The sequence below is a fragment of the Bison bison genome, unplaced genomic scaffold (assembly GCF_000754665.1).
Source record: "Bison bison bison isolate TAMUID 2011002044 unplaced genomic scaffold, Bison_UMD1.0 scf7180017864057, whole genome shotgun sequence".
Taxonomy (NCBI): domain Eukaryota; kingdom Metazoa; phylum Chordata; class Mammalia; order Artiodactyla; family Bovidae; genus Bison; species Bison bison.
The window spans coordinates 3,169,881-3,196,964 of NW_011494629.1; the positions used below are offsets into that span (position 1 = coordinate 3,169,881).

General features: G+C 38.6%; 2 protein-coding genes across 3 annotated transcripts in view; one reads left to right on the top strand and one right to left on the bottom strand.

Annotated features, from left to right (window-relative positions):
- Positions 1 to 27,084, bottom strand: part of CENPP (centromere protein P) — a 233,056-nt gene that overhangs the window by 49,079 nt on the left and 156,893 nt on the right. The window lies entirely within an intron of this gene.
- The window catches only part of ECM2 (extracellular matrix protein 2, female organ and adipocyte specific), a 43,665-nt gene that overhangs the window by 11,017 nt on the left and 5,564 nt on the right, over positions 1 to 27,084 (top strand). Inside the window, exons 2-9 of one of the 2 annotated variants that reach the window (XM_010835986.1) lie at positions 987 to 1,299; positions 3,814 to 4,002; positions 6,571 to 7,161; positions 9,399 to 9,514; positions 11,525 to 11,660; positions 17,037 to 17,194; positions 19,363 to 19,502; positions 23,043 to 23,369. In XM_010835986.1, coding sequence (XP_010834288.1) covers positions 1,011 to 1,299; positions 3,814 to 4,002; positions 6,571 to 7,161; positions 9,399 to 9,514; positions 11,525 to 11,660; positions 17,037 to 17,194; positions 19,363 to 19,502; positions 23,043 to 23,369 — 1,946 coding nt within the window. In that variant the 5' untranslated portion in view covers positions 987 to 1,010. The remainder of the gene's footprint in view (positions 1 to 986; positions 1,300 to 3,813; positions 4,003 to 6,570; positions 7,162 to 9,398; positions 9,515 to 11,524; positions 11,661 to 17,036; positions 17,195 to 19,362; positions 19,503 to 23,042; positions 23,370 to 27,084) is intronic. The other variant, XM_010835987.1, reaches the window with a different exon arrangement.

A 27,084-nucleotide genomic window follows, 5' to 3' on the forward strand; every position in this document is an offset into this window, starting at 1 on the left:
ATGATGAAATTATGCTGCTTCCTTCCCAACAAAGAAAATTATAACAATAAAAGAATAGAATAGAAGAGCTGGGAAAATAAGTTTCGGATGACGTTAGTCACAGAATGACTTGGCAGACAAGTGGAGAGAAATCTCCCAAGTAACCTCTGGAAACCTACAACACAGCGGTCCAGAAAGGGGCTGGCAAATTACTGTAGGGGCTAAGTCTGACTCACTGCCTGTTTTTGGAAATAGAGTTCTATAGGAACACAGCCATACCCACTTGCGTACATATTGTCTACTTCCATATTACAAGAGTTGAGTGGAGTAGTTATGACAAAGAATGCACGGCCTGTAAAACCTAAAATATTTACTATCTGGTTCTTTATAGACAGAAGTTTGCTCATGCCTGGTCTATAAAGATAAAGATAAAATACTAAAATTTCTTTGGACTTCCATAGTGGTACAGTGGGTAAGAATTTGCCTGCCAATACAGGGGACATGGGTTAGATCCCTGGACCAGGAAGATTCCACATGCCGAGGAGCAACTAACCCAGCATCCCACAACTACTGGGCTGGTGCTCTAGAGCCCACGAGCCACAGCCTCCCCAGAGCCTTCCCTAGAGCCTGCACGCCACAACTACTGAGCCCGTGTGCTGGAACTACTGAAGCCTGAGCACCTCGAGCCTGTGCTTCGCCACAAGAGAAGCCAATGCAATGATAAGCCTGTGCACTGTAATGAGCAGTAGCCCCCGCTCACCTGCAACTAGAGAAAGCCTGCATGCAGCAACGAGGATCCAGTGCAGCCAAACCAAAACAAAAACCTTTGATTCTGACAGAAAAATTCTAAATTCTGACTTGGCAATAATAGTATAGCATTGAGCCCATATATCTATGTTTTATTTCTCAGAGACTTGCTGCTGAGGGATATAGGCAATTATAAGCCAATTTTCAGAGGTAAAAAATTTAGTCACTAACTCCAAAATTCCATTTCATTTTCATCCTAGGAATCAAATGGTGAAAAAGAAAGCATGAAGTTTTCAAGCTTGTATTGTTTTCTTCTGCTTCTCATTTTTCAAACTGACTTTGGACAAAATGAAGAAACTTCTAGGAGGCAAAGAAGGAAGATGTATCATAGAAGACTGAGAAAAAGTTCCTTGTCCACCCACAGATCTGTTAGACAGCCTGGAATTCAGCAGATGAAGACAGTTACACCTGCAGCAAAACTTCCCATAATTAACTTGGATTACAGTATTGAGGAAAATTTTGAATCTTTTTTAAGTGTTCCTGGAGTAGAATCAAGCTATAATGTGTTACCAGGTAAGCAAATAGTAGGAGAGAGGAAGAGAGAGAGAAGCTCCATGAAGAAAATTTTTAAAAACTCAAGTTATTATCTTTTAATTTAATCTATAAAGATAAATTTTGAAGTAATTAAAAAATCATTTATAGAATATACTTATAAAATTATTGGAAAAAAGAAAAACATTACTTATTCCACAACTATATTTATAAAACCATACTTACTATTTGGTTTATTATTTCCAGTCTGTTTACTATGCCATGTATTTTAAATAGTTGTAATCCTACTATAGTAATATACATGTCATTTATCATGATAGGTTATCTAGGATATAGAAATAAATGATTCAAATGAGTCTATGAACTCATGGCTATTAAATATTTTCAAACAAATATGAAGTTAAGCCACTGAATTTATTTTATATAGATCAAATTACAGAATTTTTTTCCTGAATTTTTAAAGTTTGAAAAGATTGGAAATTCTTCCAAAGATTTCAACTAGGCATTTTAAACACTAATATGTAATGGTCCGCATTTTTCCAGGTTTGGAAGGAAAAAGTAATTATATTTTACGTATGTTATCATTACATAAAACTCTCAGAAGACAAAAGAAAATATCACCACATAATGTTCTGTGACCAATACTTCATATTTGTCTTAAGAGAACCAAATACTTTTAAATGATGTTATTTCCATGAAGCTAACAGAAATAACATACAATTATGATGAAAATAGACAATTTAGGTCATATTTACAACATGATTGGAGAGAAGAAAGAGTCTCAAGGCAGGGAATCTAAAATGATAATTATAGTGTACCCACAACTCTTAAAGAATGATGAAGTCAATTTCTCTAATTATGTGGAAAGATATCTAAGCTATAATAACAGAAAATAAAAAGACTGAAAAGCAGTATCCATAATGTGATCTCAAATCTGTTTTAAAAATATACAATATATGGTGATGTGTATAAAGTACAAACAATGTATACTAAACATTTCTAAATTGTCCTAAAATGTTTTCCAGTGGTCTGGAAAACAGACTTTTAAAAAATTGTGATAAAACACACATAACATAAAACTTATCATTTAACCATTATACAGTGTACAATTCAGTGACATTTAGTATATTCACAATATTGTACAACCATCACCACTACCTAGTTCCTGAACATTTTCTTCACCCTAAAAGAGAACTGCATACATATTAAGCACTTACTCCCCATTTTCTTTTCCCACCCCTCCCCACCAAGTCCCTGGCAATCACTAATCTTTCTGTCTCTATGAATTTGTCTATTCTGTATATTTAATATGAAAGGAAGCCTATAATACGTAGCCTTTTGTGTCTGACTGCTTTCACTCAGCCTAATGTTTTCAAGGTTCATTCATGTAGTATGTACTTCATTCTTTTTTATGGCTGAATAATATTTCACTGCAGAGAAACACCACGTTTTGTTTATCCTTTCATCCACTGATGGATATAACTGTGCTGTTTCCACCTTTTGGCTACTGTGAATAGGACAGCTATGAATATTTGTGTACAAGTTTCTATCTGAATTCCTGTTCCCTTGCATATAAACCTAGAGATGAATAGGGCTAACACAGTGGTGAGGGAGAGAAGGAGACAAATGTGAGCTCTCACTTGAGGGGACAGTGGCTCATCAAATGGAGAAGAGTTATCAGGACTAACATTAGGATTAGAAGGAAAACATCACCTCTAATATTCAAATTGGCTGTCTAATGGCCTGCTTAGTTGGCACACTTATCCATGTATGAGGAGAGAATAAGATACTAAAACCCACTGTACTGTGCACTTTAAAAGGGTATTAGAACTGTATTTCAACAACACAACAATTCTAAAACCAGAGATAGCTGCAATGTATTATTGAGACTTCAATGCCAGAAGCACCACAGGCACATAGCCTAATTTCACCTCTCCATCTGCACACTGAGAAGGGTACAGTGTGGGCTGGCTCATCATTAGTGCTGTTCTGGTTCTCTGCTCTCTGGCATGTTATGGAACTATACTGCTTTTTCTCTTCTGAAGTTAGATGTAGCCATATAATTTGCCTTGGTTCAATGTAATTAGATACATTTAGAGCTTGTGTGTTATTTGCAACCTCATATTCCCACTGCTGTGGCCAGCAGGGTAGCCTGCTTGGAGACGAAGCCTATCGTTTGTCTCGACAAACAATATCTACATTGGATATCCAGCATGAACAAGAAATAACTGAGATTTGAGGATTATTTGTCGCCATTATAATAGCTCAGCCATCCTGACAGATGCAGGATGAAAAGCACAATTTAGAGTCAAGTTACCATGAGGAGGTCCACTCAGAGAAGTAAGAGGGCTTGAGAGTACATGTGAAAAGCACTTCAAGGGGTTACATATGTAAGATACTTTTACCCTATGTATGAATGAACATATAATGTTATTCTTGTGTGGCTCTATCACTCTGGGCTTCACATTGGGCTCACTTCCATTCAAAGGTGCTAGTGATCAGAGAAGGAATTTAAATGTTACTGTTCTCTTCTAGGAAAGAAAGGACACTGTTTGGCAAATGGGATGATCATGTATAACAAAGCTGTGTGGTCTCCGGAGCCCTGTACTACCTGCCTCTGCTTGAATGGAAAAGTGCTTTGTGATGAGACCAAGTGCCACCCTCAGATGTGCCCCCAAACAATTATACCTGAAGGAGAATGCTGCCCTGTCTGCTCTGATACTGGTACAAATATTTAGCCCAAACAAAATATCACATGTGATTTAGTCTTTAACTTTCATTTGCTTTTATTTCATCACTACCTTAAATTTTATTTTTTTAAAGGATATTTCTTTTTAAAAAAAATACTTGCTTATTTGGCTGTGCCAGGTCTTAGTTGCAGCAGGTGGGTTCTTTAGTCTTTGCTCCTGCAATGAGGGATCTTTTTTAGTCATGGCATGCAAACTCTTAGTGGCAGTGTGTGGGATCTAATTCCCTGACCAGGGATCAAACCTGGGCCCCTTGCACTGGGAGTGCAGTCTGAGCCACTGGACCACCACAGAAGTCCTTATCTTAAAATTTAAATTATGATAAACTAGTCAGCAGGGTACTTAAATACTGGCACAGTGATGACAAACAAGGAAATTACTTGGGAGATTATATCAGAGGACAGAAATAAAAGACAGTGGTTTTAGAGTTTTAGATCACATTCCACATTTGACTCTCAGCCTTACAGATGGAGTGACAGAATTTACACAGTAAACAGCTCCCACATTCTTAGTAGGTGTGAAGAGCTCTGTTTAGTTCCTTATATGCGTCGTCTCAATTCAACTCAATGTACCTACAGTTATCAACCCAAATAAAGAACTCAGGGTGAAGAAAGTGGGGAGGGGCTTGCATCTAGAGAGAATAAAGCCCAATTCTCTCAGTCTATGTGCAGTTATTACTGCTCAGGTAATCCTTGGGAAATAAAGGCCATGGCCCAAGAGCAGTGGCTTTCTTTTGTGGTACTGCTGTGCAGAGAAAGATTATATGCTATGAGGTTTTGTTGGCTGCTCACTGTCCCTTATCCTATGAGACTGATGGGGCAGAGGACTCTCAAGAAGGAGGCTCAGGATTCCTTCAAGAAAAGCCTAGTCAGTAGCTTATGAAATAAATGTGTGTTAGATAATTTGATGGGAAGGGATAGGGAATAGGGATGTTTTCTATTGCCTATGATTAAGGTAGACTGTTTCCACACACACAGGATGATCACAGGGTAGCTATCCACGTAAGTCTCCTTCCAAGAAGAACTTCAGGACATTTAGGAACTGTATTTGGTGTACAGTACCAACTGCTTTGAGAATCTCTGATGGCTCATTGGGTAAAGAATCCGCCTGCAATGCGGGAGACACTGGAGACGCAGGTTTGATCCCTGGGTTGGGAAGATTCCCTGGAGGAGGAAATGGCAACTCACTCTAGTATTCTTGCCTGGAAAATCCCATGGACAGAGAAGCCTGGTGTGCTACAGTCCAAAGGGTTGCAAAGAGTCGGATGCAATGGAGTGACTAAGCACCAATTGTTTTACTAAGATAATATAACTTTTAAAAAAGTGTTAGAAAATAAAAGTGTTTAATGAAACTGACACCTTGGGAGATGAAACACAAGGTTTATAAAGGCAAGATCCAGAAATGCTCAGATATTTTTCAAAACTTGAACTACTGTTCTTGAAAAATACTGTGGTTATTTTGGAAAAATAAACTTGGATACACAGGAAAGATTTTAAATGTTTCAATATGATAGCTTTAGTTTCCTTTTGCTAATTTTTTCCTATTCTCCTTTTGCATGTTTGTCAAGAGATGTGAAAAAAATAACTCACAGACTTTATAATATATACTGAATTGAAATTTCAAGTAATTATTTCAAATAATTACATTTTGAGTTCTTTTTTGGGGTGATTTATGTATGGTATTAAATAAGATCATGGAAATGATTAAGTAAATTTTTATATTTTGATGAAAGAAAATCTATGTACTGAGCTTATTTTTCCCTTAAAAACTCTTCATTCAGAGGGTCTGGTCTGTGTCAAGTCTTCCCTGCTCTCTGCCAAAGATAATAACAATTAAATACAAATGTAGATAAACTTTCTACTATAATATATTATGTTATCATCATGAAATAATAAAAAAATACTCTATGCATATGTCTAGGTTAAGAAAGTATCATTTAAACAGGACATCTTCCATAGATCTCAAGCAGTAAACATGATTTAAGTACAGAGTCTGGGAGGAAAAGAGAAGATGATTTTCTATAATTCTGAATTTCAGAGGATACTTTTAGGCACATGGAGCTGAAAGAAAATCAGACAAATATAATAAAAGCCGATTTCATTATCATAAACAAGTAAAATATACACCTGCTTCATGTTTTTATGTCTGACAGTGTACAAATTCTTACATTATCAATAACCCCAATTAACTGAACAGTATCTATTATAAAGGCATCACATCTGATTATTTTATAATCTCACAATAGGACTGCTTACCATTTTGTAACATATGGTAATATTATTCCCTCTTTAGTCATCAGATAGCATGATACCTTAGTAAAATAAGGCTCATAAAGCAAACAAGAATTGCCTATAACATCTTACAAAACACAAATAACATTCATTTATTTCTACTAAAATTATTCAAGCAAAGACTACAAATGCATTTCATGTTTAAATTGCACTCATATTCCTGGAGGGAATAATATTTACTAACCTAATTTTCACTATGATTTTTCCTTTCATTAATACCACAACTTGCCCTTGCTGTCTTATTTCGTGGTCAGTAGCCTCCTATTTGCTACTCAGTGGTACAGCATTAAATGACAGAACTGAATTTTCTGGTGATTCTTCAGAACAAAGAGAACCTACCAATTTACCTCATAAGCAACAGTCACCTCCTTGGGTGGAAATGAATCGAGCACTGAGAAAAGAGGAACTTCAACTTGAGGAGGATGAAGAAGTCAAACAAGATGAAAATAGGGAGCAAAAGAAAAAGACTTTTAGACCTGGAGACTGGGGGAGACCTATCAATGAGGGACAGAGCAGAGAAGGGAAAGCGCAGAGGCCTGAAGAGGAGGGAAGGCAGGCCCATCAACACAGAAACCCAGCAAGGGAGAATGAGGAAGACGACGATGAGGAGGAGGAAGACGATGACGATGAGGAGGAAGACGATGACGATGAGGATGAGGATGAGACCATCAGAGGAGACACGTTCAGGATGCCCCCTCGACTCCCAATCCCAGCTACCCCCAGAGGCATACCGTCTCTGCCAAGCATGTGCTCTCTGTCCTACAAAACCATCTCCTGTATCAGCGCTGACCTCACACAAATACCACCGCTAACAGCACCAGAGATTACAAGTCTGGAGCTCATAGGTAAGATGTGGATGTCTGTTTGATTCTGTGGTTACCTCTCATTGCCCTATGAATGTGATATTATAATTTCATAATATAAATGGACCCCAACAGATTAATTTCACAATCTTCAAACATAAAAACTTTGCAGAAGAGATAGGTGTTTACTACAGAAAAGCACCATCAGGTATAATGCAAATTCCTCCAAATCAAATCATGATGTCCCATTGACTTTTTTTCTAAAATCAGCTTTATGAGGTATAAGTTATATTCAGTAAAAAAATTGTTAGCGTGTTATTCTTTAAGTTTTGGCAAATGCATAGTCATACAGTCACACATTCAAGGTATAACATTTTCATCACCTCACCAAATTCTCTCATGTCCCTTCTTTCACCAGCCCTGATGTTTTCTGTCTCTAGAGTAGCTTTTCTAGGATGCCACAGAAATGCATACAGTGTGGAGCCTTTTCAGTTGGACTTCTTTCACTTACCATAAAACTTCTGAGAGCTATTCAGGTTCTTGTGTTTATCAACAACTTGCTCCTCCTCACTTTTGAGTGGCATTCCATTGTTTGGATGGACCACACGTACCAGGTGAAGGACATCTGGATTATTTCCAGTTTGGGGCAATTATGCAACAGTTGCTATAAAGATCCATATATGGATGCTTGTGTGGACTTAAGTTTTCTTTTTCCTAGGGCATATACCCAGGAGTGGATTGCTGAATGATACAGTAAAAGCAGGTTTACCTTTATAAGAAATGGCCAGACTTCCTTAAAATGGCTGTGAGACTCCTTCCAGCAATATCACAGCGTCCCTGTTGCTTTCCCCCTGATTTTAGCTACTTGGTAGGCATGACGTGATCCAGACCGTTTGCTCATGTTCTTAAAGGGTCAAGAAGAGCTCTGAGTAGAGGACCGGCAGGACAGATATGTGTGTGAGGCTGGCTGGTGTGGAGACTGGGACAGTGAACGAGTCTTGGCGATAAGGCCACGCTGGGCATGGCTCTTAAGATGGAGGGCTGAGAGAATCTGAGTGGGGTTTCAGACGTGTCTTGGGAGAAGTAACAGAAATAAACTACCATAGAAATAATAAATGATCATATAAATACTCAACTGACACAGCCTGACTCCTTAGTCAGGACAGCCAGTTTACAATAGGACACTTCAGGTATTATGGCCTTCCTGATGCTAGGCTTATATGATCTCCTAAGGAATTACTCTTATGCTGAGAGCTTCCTTTTTTAGCAATGCCCCCTCCTTCTGTAGCCTAACTGCTAGGTGTGCTCTGCCATTAGACAAACTATTAATCTGTGAAGGTAGAAAATCTTACAAAAGATGATGTGTGCTCAGTTACACTATCCTGGTTTTATAAGAAAGCTACCACATGGTTTTTATAGTACTCACCATTTCTTGGGCTTCCCTATTGGTTCAGTGGTAAAGAACTGACCTGCAATGCAAGAGCCACAGGAGACGTGGGTTCAATTCCTGGGTTGGGAAGGTACCCTGGAGAAGGAAAATGGCAACCCACTCTAGTATTGTTGCCTGCAGAATCCCATGGACAGAGGAGCCTGGCAGGTTACAGTCCATGGGGTCACAAGAGTTGGACACGACTTAGCGACTAAACCACCACCATTTCTGTTAAGCTCATTCTCTGGGTATAAAATCACTGACTACTATATTTAACTAAATGTCAAACAAAACCCCATAAATTAAAGCATGCAGGAACTTCTATAGATTGAAGTCATAGAATTTTAACATTAGATCTGGTAGCAATCTGAGAAATAATCTCCTCAAACTTCTTATTTAGAGCAAACTGATGCTTGGAGAAGGTAAGTTACTTGCCCAAGATTTCATTAAAAAATATTTCTGGTCCAGAGTCTAAGAAGTGTCAATAGGAAAATATGAAGAACTATAAAATTCAGTTTCTATAGTACCTTCCACAACACATCTTTGTTGTAAAATGCATATTGCTAACAGAATTGTCTGGCAACCCACATTCTGGCTGTTTTAAGCAGTTTCATCTAAACATGATGTACTACAGCAAGACAGGTCCTCAGAGTGAAAATTTTGACCGCATATAATAGTCTAGTCTCAGTCTTTTATTTTTTTCTAAATACTCATTTATTATATAACACTGTCCTTGCTCTAAGGACTGTGTTTTCCTCTAGATAAAGCTCTCTTTTGCTATCTATGCATGTACATGTATATATGTATTTACAGGCACATAGGCCTAAAACATAATTGCTGTGTGTCCTAGACAATTCCATCACCTCCATTCCGGATGAAGCATTTAATGGATTACCGAATTTGGAAAGGCTTGATCTGAGCAAAAATAATATCACCTCTTCAGCCATAGGTCCAAAAGCATTCAAGGTAAATATGTACTATGATTTCTAAAAGTCCACTTGGATGGCTTTCTCATTAACTGTACTGATAATGGGTGGAGATGGAGAAGGAAAGAAAAGTATGTTCTTTTTTGTTGTGGCACTGGGTCTTTGTTGCTGCATGTAGGCTTTTCTCTAGTTGCAGTGAGCAGGGGTTACTCTGTTGTGGTGTGCTGGCTTCTCTTGTTGCAGAGCTCAGGCTGTAGGCATGCGAACTTCAGCAGCTGCAGCACATGGGCTCAGCAGCTGTGGTTCAAGGCTCTAGAACACAGGCTCAGTAGTTGTGGTGCATGGGCTTAGTTGCCATGCAGCATGTGGGATCTCTCTGGACCAGGATTGAACCTATATCCCCTGTATTGGCAAGTGGATTCTTATTCACTGCACCATCAAAGAAGTCCCAGTAAAATGTTTTAAAGGAGTTTTTGTCAAAGAAATTTTCTTCTCTGATATCCCTAAACTGTACCCAAGTTATATCTTGAATATACTTGGTTGTTTTACAAATTTCTGTTTTTTCTATGCTTTGTCCTTAACGCACCCACAGTTGCATCAATGACAAAACTAATGTTTAGAATTTATGGAAGAGTTTCTTCCCAAGTACCTGGAAACATGTTGAAATATGGTCTCTTAGTATGTGAGGTATTTCTGGGGAAAAAGGAGAGCTTATTTAGAAACTGTTAACATTTTCAGGCCAGCAAGACAAAACTTCCTTATTTTGTGCAGTCTGCAAAATCTGGTAAAGAATACTTCAGCAGGTAGGGTTCTGCAAGAACAAAGAGGCTCAGAAGAAAATTAGCTTGGGGATAGGTTGGGCAGAGAGGGAAAGAGAAAAGCATAGAGTAAACTTTGGAAAGAATCAGATTTAACTAAATTTTTTTTTCTAAAAGGGAGAAAAGAGAGTAACAAGGACTTTCCGAAAAACAAAGGCAGAAGAAAGGAGGAATTTGTGTGTGCAAACAATTACTCAAAATTGTGTGTGGTTAAAGAAGCCCAAGTAAAATATGTTATATGCCAGGAAGTCAAACTTTATCCCCTTGGATGGTTTTCTTCCACTCTTTGGATAAGTCACTGGCCTCTTACAAGCTTAGTTCCTGGTTCTTATTTACATTCTGGGCTGCAGATGAGAGAGTTCCAGACACTTGGTGTCCACATTCATGTGAAAGACCTGGAGTCCTGCTTCATGCTAGTTGTCCTTCTGATAGAACAACATTTGGGACTTGTACATTTTCTCTATTTGATCAAAAAAGAGGACATTGTAGGAAATAACTTGCTTTTTTTGTTTGTTTGTTTTTGGGATTCTCTACCTCATTTCCAAACTGCTGAAATTGACTTTCAGCATCTTTGAAGTAAATCACTCTGCAACTTTGGTAGTGGGGGCTAGTCTGGCCAACAAACATGTAACTACAAATGTGGATATACACTCTCCAGACTGTCAGAACAGTTTGGGTACCATATAGAAATAGTTTGTGATATTTGTGGCATTTAATTTTGATGAATTTCCACAATAGTTAGTGCTATTTCATGACTGTTTCTGCTTAGTACAGATAGAAAACTGAGGTTTACAAACACATTGAAAGGATTCAAACTGCTATATTGTTAGTATCGATGACAGATTCAGATTACTGCATGATTTAATAAATTTTGACTCTACTGCTGAGAAGGTAAAAACATAAGATCTAGGAAAATATGGCTGGTCCAGTGGTGATAGGAACTTTCTCCTGTCATAGTAAAATATGACTTAAAATATAAGTCACAGTAAAAATATGGATGAGTATGATACAAAATCACCAAATGTGGTTTGCTGAAAATACCAGGGAATAAATGCTATTAACAGGATCAACATCTACCTGGCAGGGAGAATTGGGGATTCATGCCTAAGCCTGAATAAACTGAAAGTTTGTGAAACTTTAGTAACTACTGCAAACTGACTATTAAATAATATATATGACTGCATTTCTGTGACAAGATAAAAAAGTAATTTTGAGATTTGCCTTTATTGAAGTTTCTAAAGAATTTAATGCGCTTAAATATGGATGGAAACAATTTGGTAACGATTCCTTCAGAACTACCATCTACATTAGAAGAACTCAAAATCAATGAGAACAAGCTGCAGGTTATTGATGAAGAAAGTTTATCAGGTACTTAACATTTGACTTTATGACGTGTGTCCTTATAATCTTTCTTCTATAGTTGTATGGAAATTTTATTTGCAATATTGCTAAATGAATAGCTAATAAAAAGTTTTTAGTTCATGTTACCATTTAAGTTGATAAAACTTATTTTAACTATTGATTGGTGAAACTTTAAAAAATGTATTTTAAACTGCCTGTTGTCTTTAAAAAGTATTCTATAAATAAACTTTCAATGATTTCAGGTTTTCATCATTTATAATACAATAACTGAACAACAAATCCATAATGTCCTAAGAGTTATACTAACATTCCCCAAATAGCCATGTGTTCTCATCCTATATTTGTACTGTTTTTGGTATTGGTGATAACACGATGGTGTTAATGGTGATATAACCATGGCTTGTTTAAATGGTCTCCTTTATCACCCTTAGATGCTCAATATACCCCATCCACAATTCCATCACATCCAAACATTTTGCTATTTTAACATGTCATGGTTTGGCACATGAGAATCATATATAAAATGTAAGTAAATGGGGATGTGAGGTTTTGAGGGGCTATTCTAAAATCAAAGCAAACATAAACTTTAGCACATGCACTATATACGGCAGTCACTTTGGCTTTAATAGTCTTGTTCCCCCGAGAGTTGCTCTGTCACTCCTGGCACTTGTGTGTTATCGAGGTGCACGTGCCCCACAAGGCAAGACAAATGATGTGCATGGGTATGTGGGTGCCAGGTCAGCCTGGCTTTCCCATGGATGGGCTGAAGTGAAGGTGCCCCACATTTTGTTCATTTGATACAACTGGAATTCACTCTTCTTAAGACTATTTCTGGACTGAGCTGGATAACTGAGGTTGTCATATTATGAACTCAAGATAAATAAGGTAGTATTACATTTGCCTTTTCAAGAATTCTAGCTAATGTTGTTGATTAGATTATATGCTTCTTTAAGACAAAGACTGTCTAATTTTTCTTTTTATCTTCCTACCAGTCTAGTGTAGCTCTTGAGGTATAGAGGTATAGTGCTTAACTTTTGTTTATTTGATCTGAACTATACTTATGATGTTAGTGTTGATCACCCAACCTTTATTCCTTTAAAATGGGGAATTTACTCCTCAAAAAAATTCATAAGGACAAAACACTTCTGGTGATAGGAAAAAAACAATAATGAAAATTGCCAAATCTGAGGATGACAGAGTTATGGAAATACTCTATTTCCAGATGGATTTCAGGGTACACGTGAAAAACATTAACAAACAAAATTTGAAGGGCTTTTGTCATATGGAAAAGACATTAGAAAGTTCAACTTCTAGCTGCGAGGTGAAACAGACCAAAGGAACACAATTTAGGACAAGTGTACTAATGGGCTACATGTGAACTACATGTGAGATGGTATTTCTAGCAGAGCTATCAAAATGGCATGCTTTAAGTCCTTGTTTGGAAAGTATTCTCTCGCATTCCTATAACTGCTTCTCCACTCACATGCACCTCTCCCTCATGAAAAAGTTTCCATATTCCCAGAGGGCTAACTGTGGTCCAGGGTGACCTAGCCTCCCCTGCCCATCTCCACAGTCTGAGTACCTCATATGCCTCAGCTCCTTGCAGGTGACCAGTGAGGAGGCTCTGCACTGTCATCTTGCCCAGCGAAGCCTCTGTAGGCTTTGTGTCCTGAAGGCTCCTCTTCTGTTTAGCCTGTGTTCTTAGCCCCACTCCAGTGCTGGTCCTTCGGTACTGGCTTCTTAGCTCTGCTCCAGTGTTGGCACCTTTGGTACTGAGTTCTCTTTCAACTGCTGCAGCCATTGCAGCTCCTCAGCTCCTGTGAGTCCCACTGTTGTGGATGGTCAGGCTGGCTGGCAGTGAGCAAGGCAAGCCCAAAACAAAGGCCACTGCCAGCGCTGTGACACTGCTTTTCTGGGTGGAAGCCCCTGGGCTGACTATCAGTGGCCTGCAGCACTTCTGTTACCTCCCTCATGACCTTTCCAGGTTTTATATATTAACGTATAGTTCCAAGGAAGTGGGAAAGACGGCACTTCATGGAAAGTAATACATGCAAAAGTGTAAAAAACAATCTAGATGCTATGGGAAAAACATTTCAGTTTCATAAATCTTAGATGCAGGCTATGATAAGGAGTGAAGAACAAAAGATGATGTGAAAAGATGAGAAGGAACCACACAACGGAGAGCTATACATGCTATGCCAAGGTGCTAGGAGGCTATCCAGGATCTACTGGGAGACCTGCATACCCACTCTAGAGAAAAGGAAGGTCTTAAAAGAGAAGGTGGGGCTTCCTTGGCAGCTCAGTGGTAAAGAATCTGCCTGCCAATGTAGGGGACATGGGTTTGATCCTTGGGTCGGGAAGATCCCCTTGAGAAGGAAATGGGAATCTACTCTAGTATTCTTGCTTGGGAAATCCTATGGACAGAGGAGCCTGGTGGGCTACAGTCTGTGGAGTCGCAAGAGAGTTGGACATGACTTAATAACTAAACAACAACGTCAAAAGGGAAGGTGAAGCTAGAAGGGGGAGAGCAGAAGAAAACAGGACATGCTAAAAAATGTTCCTGTCTTCATTAATGATGACAACAAACCAAAATCCATGATCATGGTGTCATTTCTAGCAATGATGGCGTGTGGCTATCCACTCAGAATGACTGTACATTAACGCATAAGATCATGAATTTGCATTATTGTGTTTCTCTCTCTTGTGAGCTCATGTAATAACCACTAGTCTACTTCTGTCACCTTTCTCTGAAAAAAATTCTCCATTCCCAAACCTCAGCTATGTTCTAGATAAATATGCTTGGATCCTCAGTACCTTTAGTTGTGGAATTGGTTATATAAAGAAATAGAATCATGTATCATAATTTAATAATTGGCCTCCATACTTCCTTTCTGCCCTTCAGTTGACATTAAATACCAGCAGATTAGTATTTTGTCATGCTGTTCCCTGGCCAGAGGCTTCTCGCTGCCCAGAAGGAAAGTCACACCCTATTTTCTGGTGCATGAAGGCCCTGCCCAGCCTACCTCTGTCTTCTCCACAACCTTCATCCTCTCTTACAGATGGGCCACTCTAGGGCTGATCTCTTTCCTACTCCTGAGCACAACCATGTGGGCTCATACCTCCATGTGTTCACCTGGCTGCCTCACCCTCCCATTTCTACATATGTCTTTCTATCTTGAGAGTCTAGCTCCACTCACACTTCTGTACCCCTCAAGTCTACACTGCCATCTTCTCCTTGTCATGTTCTAGAACCTATGAGGTACTTGTGATGGCAGTGTCTTTTGTTTTCACTTTAGACTATGTCTTACTTCTCTGCATGCCTAAGAGTAGGATCTAAGTTGCACAGAGCGTATCAGCGCAATATCCATGACTCGAATTGAATATGAAAACATCCGCTATTCTGAAAATTTTGGCCACTGAACAAACTCCAAAGTTACACCCTGAGTGTCTGACTCAGATGCCTCTGGGTATCATCACTGCTAAGCTGTCCATTCTCCTCTAAGTTTCCAATTGATTTGGTCATACCACTCCAGAGACCTGAAGAAACAATTTAGAAAGAAACTTGTTTGTATAAAGGCCTTTCTTGGTAGCTCAATCTTAATGTGTGGAATTTTTAGTCATGCTTTCAAAATGTCCATCTGGCTTCACTCTGCCAGGAAGTGAACACTGCAATGGGAATTTACTGTTGTAATTCCCTTGTTCAAAGACTGAGGGTTTACCAGGCAAGAGTGCTCCTTTTGTGTCCTGAAAAAAGGAACCACCCATTGCATTACACTCTCTGTACCTCCCTGGTTATGCCACCATTTCATACCTATCTGTCTTTGCAAATACTTCATTGCCACCTCTGGGTGGTGTCCTGCTCCCCCACCTCCTTCTTCTGACTTCTGTTCATTATACAAACGCTCCTTTCCATACTGTACATTCTTAACTCCCTTTCTCAAAGATTAATTGACCATAAATGAGTGGGTTTATTTCTGGGCTCTCTATTCTGTTCCATTGGTCTCCAGGTCTGTTTTTGTGGTAGTACCACACTGTTTCAATTACCGAAGCCTGAAAACAGGGAGTGTGATCTATCCAGCTTTGTTCTTCTTTCTCGATTGTTTTCGCTATTTGAGATCTTCTGCACTTCCATACAAATATTACACTTACGTGTTCTAGTTTTGTGAAAAATGCCATTGGTATTTTGATAGGGATTGCACTGAATCTGTAGACTGTCTTTTTAGGCAGTATAGTAATTTTAACAGTATTAACTCTTCTAGTTTATGCACATGGAATATCTTTCCGTTTGTCTGTGTTGCCTTCAATTATTTTTTCATCAGTGTCTCATAGTTTTCTGAGTACAGGTCTTTTACCTCCTTGTTTACATTTATTCCTAAGTTTTTATTCTTTTTGAGGCAATTGGAAATGGGGCTGTCTTCTTAATATTTCTCTTTCTGATAGTTTATTGCCAGTGTATAGAAGCTCAACAGATTTCTGTGTATTAATTTTGTATCCTGAAACTTTACTGAATTCATGTACTAGTTGTAAAAGCTTTTTGGAGGCAGTCTTTACAATTTTCTATATATATAGTATCATGTTGTCTACAGTGACAATTTTACTTCTTCCTTCCCAACTTGGATTCCTTTCTTTGCCTTGTCTGATTGCTATGGCTGGGACTTCCAGCATTATGTTGAATAAAAGCAGTAAGATTGGGCATCCTTGTCTTATTCCTGATTTTAGAGGATATGCTTCGAGCTTTTCACTTTTGAGTATGATATTGGCTGTAGGTTTGTCATATATGTTGAGGGATGTTCCCTCTGTACCCACTTTGTTGAGTCTTTACATAAATGGATATTGAATTTTGTCAAAAGCTTTTTTTGCCTCTATTGAGGTGATCATATGACTTTTATTTGTCAATTTGTTAATGTGGTGTATCACACTGATTTATTTGTGGATATTAAGCCATTCTAGCATCTCTGAAACAAGTCCCACTTGATTACAGTTTATGATCCTTTTAATGTATTATTAAATTTGGTTTCCCAGTATTTTGTTAGTTATTTTGCATATATGTTTTTCAGTGATATTTGCCTATAATTTTCTTTCTTTCTGTGGTGTTTTCTGGCTTTGGTATGAGGGTTACAAACTTTCATCATACAACACAACAGTGATTTCTCTACAGGCGTGTCTCTCCTGAACCATGCAGTCAGCACTGAGTCCTGGCTGAACTGAACATTTGTTGTGCAAATGTGAAGAGTACTTGGGAAAAGGCTCTATGGGGGGATTCAAAGAAAGAAGCTATAACATTAGTCGTCCAAATAAAGTGAACATCTCACATGAAATTTTGAAAGCCTATAGAAATTGCATGTTTTTAAATCATAATATCACAATAATTTTTTTTTATAGACTTAAATCAATTGGTCACTTTAGAATTGGAAGGAAACAATCTCAGTGAAACCAATGTCAATTCCTTAGCTTTCAAACATTTGAAGAGCCTATCCTACCTGCGTCTGGGAAGAAATAAATTTAGAATTATACCACAGGGTCTTCCTGCTTCTATTGAGGTACCAATATTTTCTTTATAATGTTTTATACTTTAAATATAGCACACAATGACAAAACAAACAATATATTTTAAAAGATTATCGTGATGCATATTAAACTGAGTCATTCTGGTGCTATAAATAAAATTTATTATAATTTGAGTACTGTTTTCAAACAATACAAAATTATGAATCAGAATTATTACTACTAGTAGAGAATCTTGGTAAAGTGAAAATTGGTCTTACTGACAGCTCTTGGGGAGAGAATAGGGAAGATGAACTCAAAGTTCAAACAGAAAGTACAACTTGGACAAAGCACCTTGATTTGCAAAGTAGTTTAAACTATCTCAAACTGGAAATGTGATGTTCATCTCAGTCTGTTCCACTCAGAGGCCCACCTAGGCTAGCAGTGACCCTGTAAGGATGGACAAGATTTGCAGAGAAGGCTGCTGAGCAGTCCACCCCTCACTCACTTCTCACAGCTTACTAGTTTTGACTAGCACTGTCCGGTGTCTGTCCCCTCTGGATAGACTTCCTGCGGCCCAAGTGTGTGGTCTCCCTTGCTACAACACAGGACACACTTTACTATGGGGGTACTCTGGTGGGGCCTTCCCTGCTAAGTGTACACCCTGACATTCCGCATTAAGAACTGAGGTTTAGCAGATCCAGGTGACCCGTAGGTTACTTCCTCTGAGCTCTATTTCTGTCCCATAAACAATCAGCCAGCAGGATGAAGCTTCATATGGCTGTGAACCCAGTGAGCCAAAAGAGGGCCATCAATCTCAATCTGATACTGCTGCTACACAGCCACCATGCTTCCTCTTCCTCCTATTTGTAGATTAAGACAGGCATTTAGAATTTACCAAAACTGTAAAAATTGAGGTTGCACTCATAACCTAGCTTTACCTCAGAATTACTTGGATTCTAAACAAATACAGATTTTGGGGCCTATACCAGACATGCTAAATCAGGTTCTTTGGAGAATGGGGTCAACAATTCATTGTTTGTTTTTTTTTAAATAAAATTTTAAATAGATAATGCATGCACACAGTAAAACACACACACACAACACTTGAATAGTACAAAAGAGCAGTGTGTCTCCATTCCATGTCTGACACTCCCATCCCTGGTTTCTCTTTCTAAAGACCCTCTTACTAGCTTCTTGGGAGCTGTTGTCCATGCATGTACATACACTCTGAACCCTTTCAATGCACCACTTCACACGTGCAGTTTCAACGTATAAATGAGTGTGCTCTGTTAATTTAAGTTGGAATTTATACTTTAAAAAGCTGACGAGTGATTCTAACCTACAATCAAGTTTAGGAGCCACTAATAAGAGTTCACCCCTAAATAGGTATGAAGCAGAACACTAAAATTTACTTTACACAGTTCCAACAATATCAAAATTAAATGACAAAGAGGGGGAAATTACGACAATAGGAATTACTCCAAATATATATACACAAATCATACTTCTGAATTCCAACAAGATTTCTGAGTGACAAATTCCTTGTAAAGTCAAATGAATTTAACTTGAAGGCAGCTAGCTACTGACAACTTACTAATAGTTCTAACTTCACCCTGATGTTAAATGAAGGCTCTTAATGAACTTTTAATTAAAGAAATTATAATACAAACAAACCTTAAAAATGTGAGCCTAAAAAAATTACAGACAGCATGGACTGGCAGGAAACAGGATGACTCTAAGCTGGGGCCAGCAAGCATTCCCTCATGTATCAGCCGTTTAACTTTGCAAACACCTTGCCATCTCTCCAGGCCTGAGTTTTTTCACTACTAGATGGGGATAATTTCTACCTATTTTTTAGTTTCTAGGTCTTTGAAGCCCAAATGAAATAATTTATGTGAATAAGTTTTATAAATTAGAAAGCTTTATACAATTATCATGATATGCTATATCATATCATTTTATGGTTAAAAATAATTAAATTCATTTAATTCCATAACCATGACAGACAGTACACTTTATTTTGCTAGCTAGAAAATCTGACAATGTAAAAAATTAACTCATTTGGAAGAGCTGCAAGACTCTTTCATTAACTAACACTAATGACAACAGTTTATAACATGATTTTAATTCTGTGAAACTGAATATATTTTAATTCTGTGAAATTGAATATATTTATCATATCAAGTAATATGAAGAAAAATGTCTTTTCTTTTAATTATAGGAATTATACCTAGAAAATAACCAAATTGAAGAAATAACTGAAATTTCTTTTAATCATACCAGAAAGATCAATGTCATTGGATTACGTTATAATAAAATTGAAGAAAATAGAATTGCTCCTTTAGCCTGGATAAATCAAGAGTAAGTACATGCTACAATTTGATGTTCATAGATGAATTCTTTTCCTCTGCCATTACTAAACAGGGTATGAAAATGAATGAGTGAGGAAAATGACAGCATTCTTAGTGAACCTCCCCCTACCAAAAACTTGGTTATTTTCAGAGTTCAAATTGTTCATGATATAACTGATGTTAGGATAGCTATGGTCACTGCTGCTGTGGATAACCTACAATGTACAAGTGCCAAGCCCAAGCAGCATGACCCAAGGTCTGATCACTGTGCTGGTCTGTTGACCTCACAGGCAGTCATGAACTTTAAGTTTGATAATCCTCTACCTGCAGAGAGGATTATAGTCTTTGTAGCTGAAGATGGAGAAGCTCTATATAGTCAGCAAAAACAAGACCTGGAGCTGACTATGGCTCAGATCATCAGTTCCTTATTTCAAAATTCAGGCTTACATTGAAGAAAGTAGGGAAAACCACTAGGCCATTTGGGTATGACCTAAATTAAATCCTTTATGATTATAAGTGGAGGTGACAAATAGATTCAAGGGACTAGATCTGATAGAGTACTTGAGGAACTATGGACAGAGGTTTGTAACACTGCACAGGAGATGTTGACCAAAACCATTCCCCCAAAAAGAAATGCAAGAAGGCAAAGTAGTTGTCTGAAAAGGACTTACAAATGGCTGAGAAGAGAAGCAAAAGGCAAAGGAGAAAAGGACAGATATACCCAATTGAATCCAGAGTCCCAGAGAATAGAAAGGAGAGATAGGAAAGCCTTCTGAAGTGAACAATGCAAAAAAATAGAGGAAAACAACAGAATGGGAAAGCAAAAAATAGAGGAAAACAACAGAATGGGAAAGACTAGAGATCTCTTCAAGAAAACTGGAGATACCAAGGGAACATTTGAAGCAAAGATGGGCACAATAAATGACAGAAATGGCAAGGACCTAACAGAAGCAGAAGAGATTAGAAGAGATGTCAAGAATATATAGAACTGTACAAGAAAGGTCTAAATGATTCAAATAACCATGATGGTGTGGTGACTCACCTGGAGCTAGATATCGTGGAGTGTGATATCAAGTGGGCCTTAGGAAGCATTATTATAAACAAAGCTAGTGGATGTGATGGAATCCCAGTGGGGCTATTTCAAATCCTAAAAGAGAATGCTGTTAAAATGCTGCACTCAATACGCCAGCAAATTTGGAAAACCCAGCAGTGGCCACAGGACTGGAAAAGGTCAGTTTTCATTCCAATACCAAAGAACGTTCAAACTATCATACAATTTGCTCATTTCACATGCTAGCAAGGTAATGCTCAAAATCCTACAAGCTAGGCTTCAACGGTATGTGAACTGAGAACTTCCAGATGTACAAACTAGATTTAGAAAAGGAAGAGTAACCAGAGATCAAATTGCCAATATCCGTTGGATCATAGAAAAATCAAGGGAATTCCAAAAACCCCATCTACTTCTGTTTCATTGACTACACTAAAGCCTTTGGCTATGTGGATCACAACAAACAAAAATTCTTAAAGAGATGGGAATACCAGACCACCTTACCTGCCTCCTGAGAAACCTGGATGCAGCTCAAGGAGCAACAGTTAGAACTAGACATGGAACAATGGACTGGTTCCAAATAGGGAAAGAGTACGTCAAGGCTGTATACTGTCATCCTGCTTATTTAACTTATATGCAGAGTGCATCATGTGAAAAGCCAGGCTGAATGAATCACAAGCTGGAATCAAGATTGCTGGGAGAAATAACAACCTCAGATATGCAGATGATATAACTCTAGTGTCAGAAAGTGAAGAGGAACTAAAGAGCCTCTTGATAAAGGTGAAAGGGCAGAGTGAAAAAGCTGGCTTAAAACTCTAATTGAAAAACTAAGATCATGGCAACTAGTCCCATCAGTTCATGGCAAATAGAAGGGTAAAAAGTGGAAACAATGACAGATTTTATTTTCTTGGGCTCCAAAATTACTGCAGACTGTGACTGAAGCCAGAAAATTAAGACACTTTTTGGAAGGAAAGTTATGACAAATCTAGACAGCATACTAAAAAGCCGAGACAGTACTTTGTCAACAAACATTTGTATAGTCAAAGCTATGGTTTTTCCAGTAGTCATGTATGGATGTGAGAGTTGGACCATAAAGAAGGCTGAGCTCCAAAGAACTTATGCTTTAAATTATGGTACTAGAGAAGACTTTTGAGAGTCCCTTGTACAGCAGGGAGATCAAACCAGTCAGTCCTAAAGAAAATCAACCCTGAACATTCATTGGAAGGACTGATGCTAAAGCTGAAGCTCTAATACTTTGGCCACCTGATGTGAAGAGCCCACTCATTGGAAAAGACTCTGATGCTAGGAAAGACTGAAGGAAAGAGGAGAAGGGGACAACAGAGAATAAGATGACTGGATGGCAACATTGACTCAATGCACATGAGTTTGAGCCAACTCTGGGAGATTGTGAAGGACAGGGAAGCCTGGTGTGCTGCTGTCCATGGAGTCACAAAGAGTCAGAGATGACTTAGAGACAACAATAACAACAATACAGTAAGGAAGCAAGCTGCCCTTCTCCCTTTTTCTCCTCCCTCACCACTAGATTCTATACCACACTGTCTTCATTCCTTGATACTATTTCTCTATCTCAAGTCTTACAAAAGAGACTGAAGAATGCATGACCTGATAGAGGAAGGGAAAAACAGAGCCCACTTTCCTTGAGAGGAATCAATGGTCCCAGGCTGTAGCTCTCAGGGAAGTGCAAAGTGTCGAGGCCTTGCCTGTCAGGAGGGAGATGATTAGCTACCCAGGGAAGCAGGGTCAGGCCCCAGCAGCAGGTGCCATCAGAGCAGATCTGAAGTCATGTCGTGAGGGAATGAGGGATTTGAGTAGCATCGTGGGGATAGGCATGTTTCAGAAGCAGGACAGAGATGAAAAGAGACCTTGAGGGCCCTTTAGGTATAGCAGGATGTGGCAGTGGCAGGGCAACCAAGTCTTCAGCAAGTGAAAAATCTTCATGCAGTGGGCAGAAGCTGCAGGTGAGGCTCCTGAAAAAAGCCAGGGAGTTCACCACATTTCCCAGATCTTCTGATTGGTTATCAACTTTTTCTAGATCCCTCATTCTAACATCAAGTTCCAGATCCCAAGTTATCAGATCAAATGTGGGAGAAGAATGCACAGACCTCTTACTGCTACTTCCTTGCTGGAACCAAAGATGATTGTAGGGATAGGGTTTTGATGTCAGCTAGAACTTTGGACTTTATTTCCAATGTAAGTTATGCCTCAGAGATATTTGTGGGCCCTCTTTGGGTCTCAGCATTACCTCTAGGACATCAGTTTCTTCTCTCTCAACTCTGGTGCTTCTCCATAAGACAGGAACTCAAGTAGCTGTTACCCAGGTAAGAGCACTAACCTTGCAGCTAGCCGTCATATAGCCACACTTGCACTGGGAATCATTACTAAACACTGGCATGAAAGCAGACAAGCATCCTGACTGGCTTGTCAAAACTTTGAGCTAACAGTCACTGCCCTGATGCACCCACACTGTTTACTCTCTTCTAGAAATCTAGAATCAATAGACCTCTCCTACAACAAGCTCTACCATGTCCCCTCCTATCTACCCAAGTCGCTGGTGCACCTCGTACTCATCGGGAACCAGATCGAACGCATCCCTGGCTATGTGTTTGGTCACATGGAACCAGGCCTGGAATACTTGTACCTGTCATTTAATAAGCTTGTGGATGATGGCATAGACCGAGTCTCCTTCTATGGAGCTTACCATTCTCTGCGAGAGCTGTTTCTGGATCATAATGAATTAAAATCTATACCACCTGGGGTACAAGAAATGAAAGCACTGCATTTCCTGAGACTGAACAACAACAAGATACGGTAAATTTTGACTTTCTCAAATATCCATTTAAATTGTTATGGGTGAAAAAATCTGATTAAATGATCATGACATAATGTCTGGAATTTAAAGAAAAAGTGACAAGAGGTTGCATCAAACAACACTGGCAAATGTTAATGATTGTTGAAATTGGATGATAATAAGTACATAAGGATTCATTATAGTTTTTTCCCTACTTTTCTATGTTTGCAAACTTCCATGTAAATTTTTAAAAAAATAGAGTATGATTACATAATATCTAGAATCTTAGAGACACTTTCAAGTGAGACTTCAAGGCCGCATGTTATGGTGCTGTTCCTACCTCCATATGTGATTTCAAACACACTGATCTGTAGAGCACAAAACCTAAGTGTATGCTAACATTAAAATTGCTTGCTTCTATCTAGATTTTTCTGAAAACAAAATTCTGAAAACATTTATTAAAACTCAGTTTCTTCACTTCTGAGGACACATTTTTCTGTGAGTGTTCTGTTTGCTGACTGAGTCATCCCCCCTGCCTAAAAAGTATGAATGTCTCAAGATTAACCTGGGACACATTCTTAGTGCAGCCAATGAGGCTAACAGATCCTTGAGCTCTGTGGTCTGGTCTTTGAAGATTATACTCTTTATTCTTTTACCTATCTCTAAAATTCCAAACACAAACTTCTAAAAAATAAAACAAAGAGTCAAGTTTATAGGGAAGTGGTGGGGATGGGGAGGGCTTTAAAATATTCAGAGTATAATTTTTGGGGGGAAGATAATTTCTAGGTTGTGCCATATGGTTCTTATTGTGTTTCATCAGGAGGCATAAATTATCCCACTTCTGGTAGGATATAGGTGGCAATGGTATGATATCTCCATCATAACCGTTCTCCTCCACCACTAAACCAATGGTTTTTTTTTTACTCATGATGACTCTTGCTTGCATCTGTTATTTCCTTAGGGGTAAAAAAATGGTGAATTTCTATTTTTGTCATTCTTTCCACATTTGTTAAATGGAATTCCTCTGTAACCTGGAGAAGGGAATGGCAACCCACTCCAGTATTCTCGCTGGGAGAATCCCATGGACAAAGGAGCTTGATGGGCTACAATGCATGGGGTTGCAAAGAGTCAGACATGACTGAGCGACTAAGCACATTCCTCTGTAAATAATATTTTCTTATCAGCAAGGGCAAGTTCCTTACTCTGAAAGGTAAGATAAATGCTCTGTTCTTTCCTTTAAATTGCCCATCATGGTAAGAAGTTGGTTACAAATTTGTAACTATGTGAGGTGATGCAAATTAACTTATGGTGGTCATTATTTCAACCATACACACACACACACACACACACACACATACACATCTAATCATTATGTTGTATACTTGAAACTAATACAATGTTATGCCAATCTTTATAAAATTGTAAAAAATTATACATATGCATTAACCACAGATGAAAAAGACTATAAAAGATTTAAAAATTTTAATAGTGGCTGTCTCAGGAAAAAAAAAAAGAAGTTGGTGCCTAAATATTTTTGCTTTATTACTTTGTTTCTGGCCTTCTCTCTTTCTCTGGAGACTCAATATGAACTTATGGCTTTATATATTAAGAATGTTTCCATCAGTTGCAATAACTGTCTCATCTTCAGCTGATGGAGCCCTTCGAGCTGGCTCCTGAGTCCTTGGACAGGCCTCCAGAGATCTTGGATGGCTCACTTTTACATTCCCCACTATAGGCCAATGCCAGCCTTCTTCCAAAGAGCCCTAGCTCCTTTCACTGGGGAACAGTGTTCAGAGGCCCCAGTCTGGGCACCAGGCATCTTTCTTTCAAATGTATTTTTAGTCTCAAGGCCTTTCAGTGGACTGCCAGAAATATGCATTTTTGTTAAACACACACACACACACACACAAGAACAAAAACAGTTCATACTGATATTCCCAAATCAAATTTACCATTATAGGCTGATATATATGGTGGAGGCCAATACAATATTGTAAAGCAATTATCCTCCAATTGAAAAAAAAAACAAAAGAAAAAAACATTTACCATTATAGAGAAATCCTTCTGATGTAGACTTATCTTATGTTGAAATTCTACATTGCCAACAATATAAACCTATTTTGTAAGGTAATAAATGTATACCATTATTACAACTAACAGCAAAAGTATTTAATTAAGTTTATTATGTTTTTGGTAGTTCTATTTGTCCTTTGAATATGTTCCAAGGAGGATGTATAGCTTAAGCACAGTAGTTTTCTCTGTAACAGTATGTCAACAATTTAATATTCAGATAGGTCTTTAGTTTGCTTAGAATTCAGTCACTCGGTCGTGTCCAACTCTTTGTGACCCCATGGATTGCAGCACACCAGGCTTCCCTGTTCATGACCAACTCCTGGAGCTTGCTTAAACTGATGCCCATCAAGTCAGTGATGCCATCCAACCATCTCACCCTCTGTCGTCCCCTTCTCCTCCTGCCTTCAATCTTTCCCAGCATCAGGGTCTTTTCTAATGAGTCAGTTCTTCTCATCAGGTGGCCAAAGTATTGGAGCTTCAGCTTCAGCATCAGTCGTTCCAATGAATATTTCCTTTAAGACTTCCTTTAAGTCTGACTGGTTTCATTGCCTTTAAGACTGACTAGTTTGATCTCCTTGCAGTCCAAGCGACTCTCAAGAGTCTTCTCCAACACTACAGTTCAAAAGTTTTTTAGGAATTGCTACTTCCTACATAATATTTTTCTATGCCTGTCCCTTATACTGTATTCCATCCTTCTCCTTTGATCAAATTTTTAAATTAATTTCCTGTTGATGATTACAGTGTTATTTTTGAAACTGAAATTCTGAAAGAGATGAGAATATCAGACCACCTGATCTGCCTCTTGAGAAATTTGTATGCAGGTCAGGAAGCAACAGTTAGAACTGGACATGGAACAACAGACTGGTTCCAAATAGGAAAAGGAGTTCGTCAAGGGGGTATATTGTCACCCTGCTTATTTAACTTCTATGCAGAGTACATCATGAGAAACGCTGGGTTGGAAGAAATACAAGCTGGAATCAAGATTGCCGGGAGAAATATCAATAACCTCAGATATGCAGATGACACCACCCTTATGGCAGAAAGTGAAGAACTAAAAAGCCTCTTGATGAAAGTGAAAGTGGAGAGCGCAAAAGTTGGCTTCAAGCTCAACATTCAGAAAACGAAGATCATGGCATCCAGTCCCATCATTTCATGGGAAATAGATGGGGAAACAGTGGAAACAGTGGCTGACTTTATTTTTCTGGGCTCCAAAATCACTGCAGATGGTGACTGCAGCCATGAAATTAAAAGACGCTTACTCCTTGGAAGGAAAGTTATGACCAACCTAGATAGCATATTCAAAAGCAGAGACATTACTTTGCCAACAAAGGTTCGTCTAGTCAAGGCTATGGTTTTTGCAGTGGTCATGTATGGATGTGAGAGTTGGACCGTGAAGAAGGGTAAGCACCGAAGAATTGATGCTTCTGTAACTGTGGTGTTGGAGAAGACTCTTGAGAGTCTCTAGGACTGCAAGGAGATCCAACCAGTCCATTCTGAAGGAGATCAGCCCTGGGATTTCTTTGGAAGGAATGATGCTAAAGCTGAAACTCCAGTACTTTGGCCACCTCATGCGAAGAGTTGACTCATTGGAAAAGACTCTGATGCTGGGAGGGATTGGGGGCAAGAGGAGAAGGGGACGACAGAGGATGAGATGGCTGGATG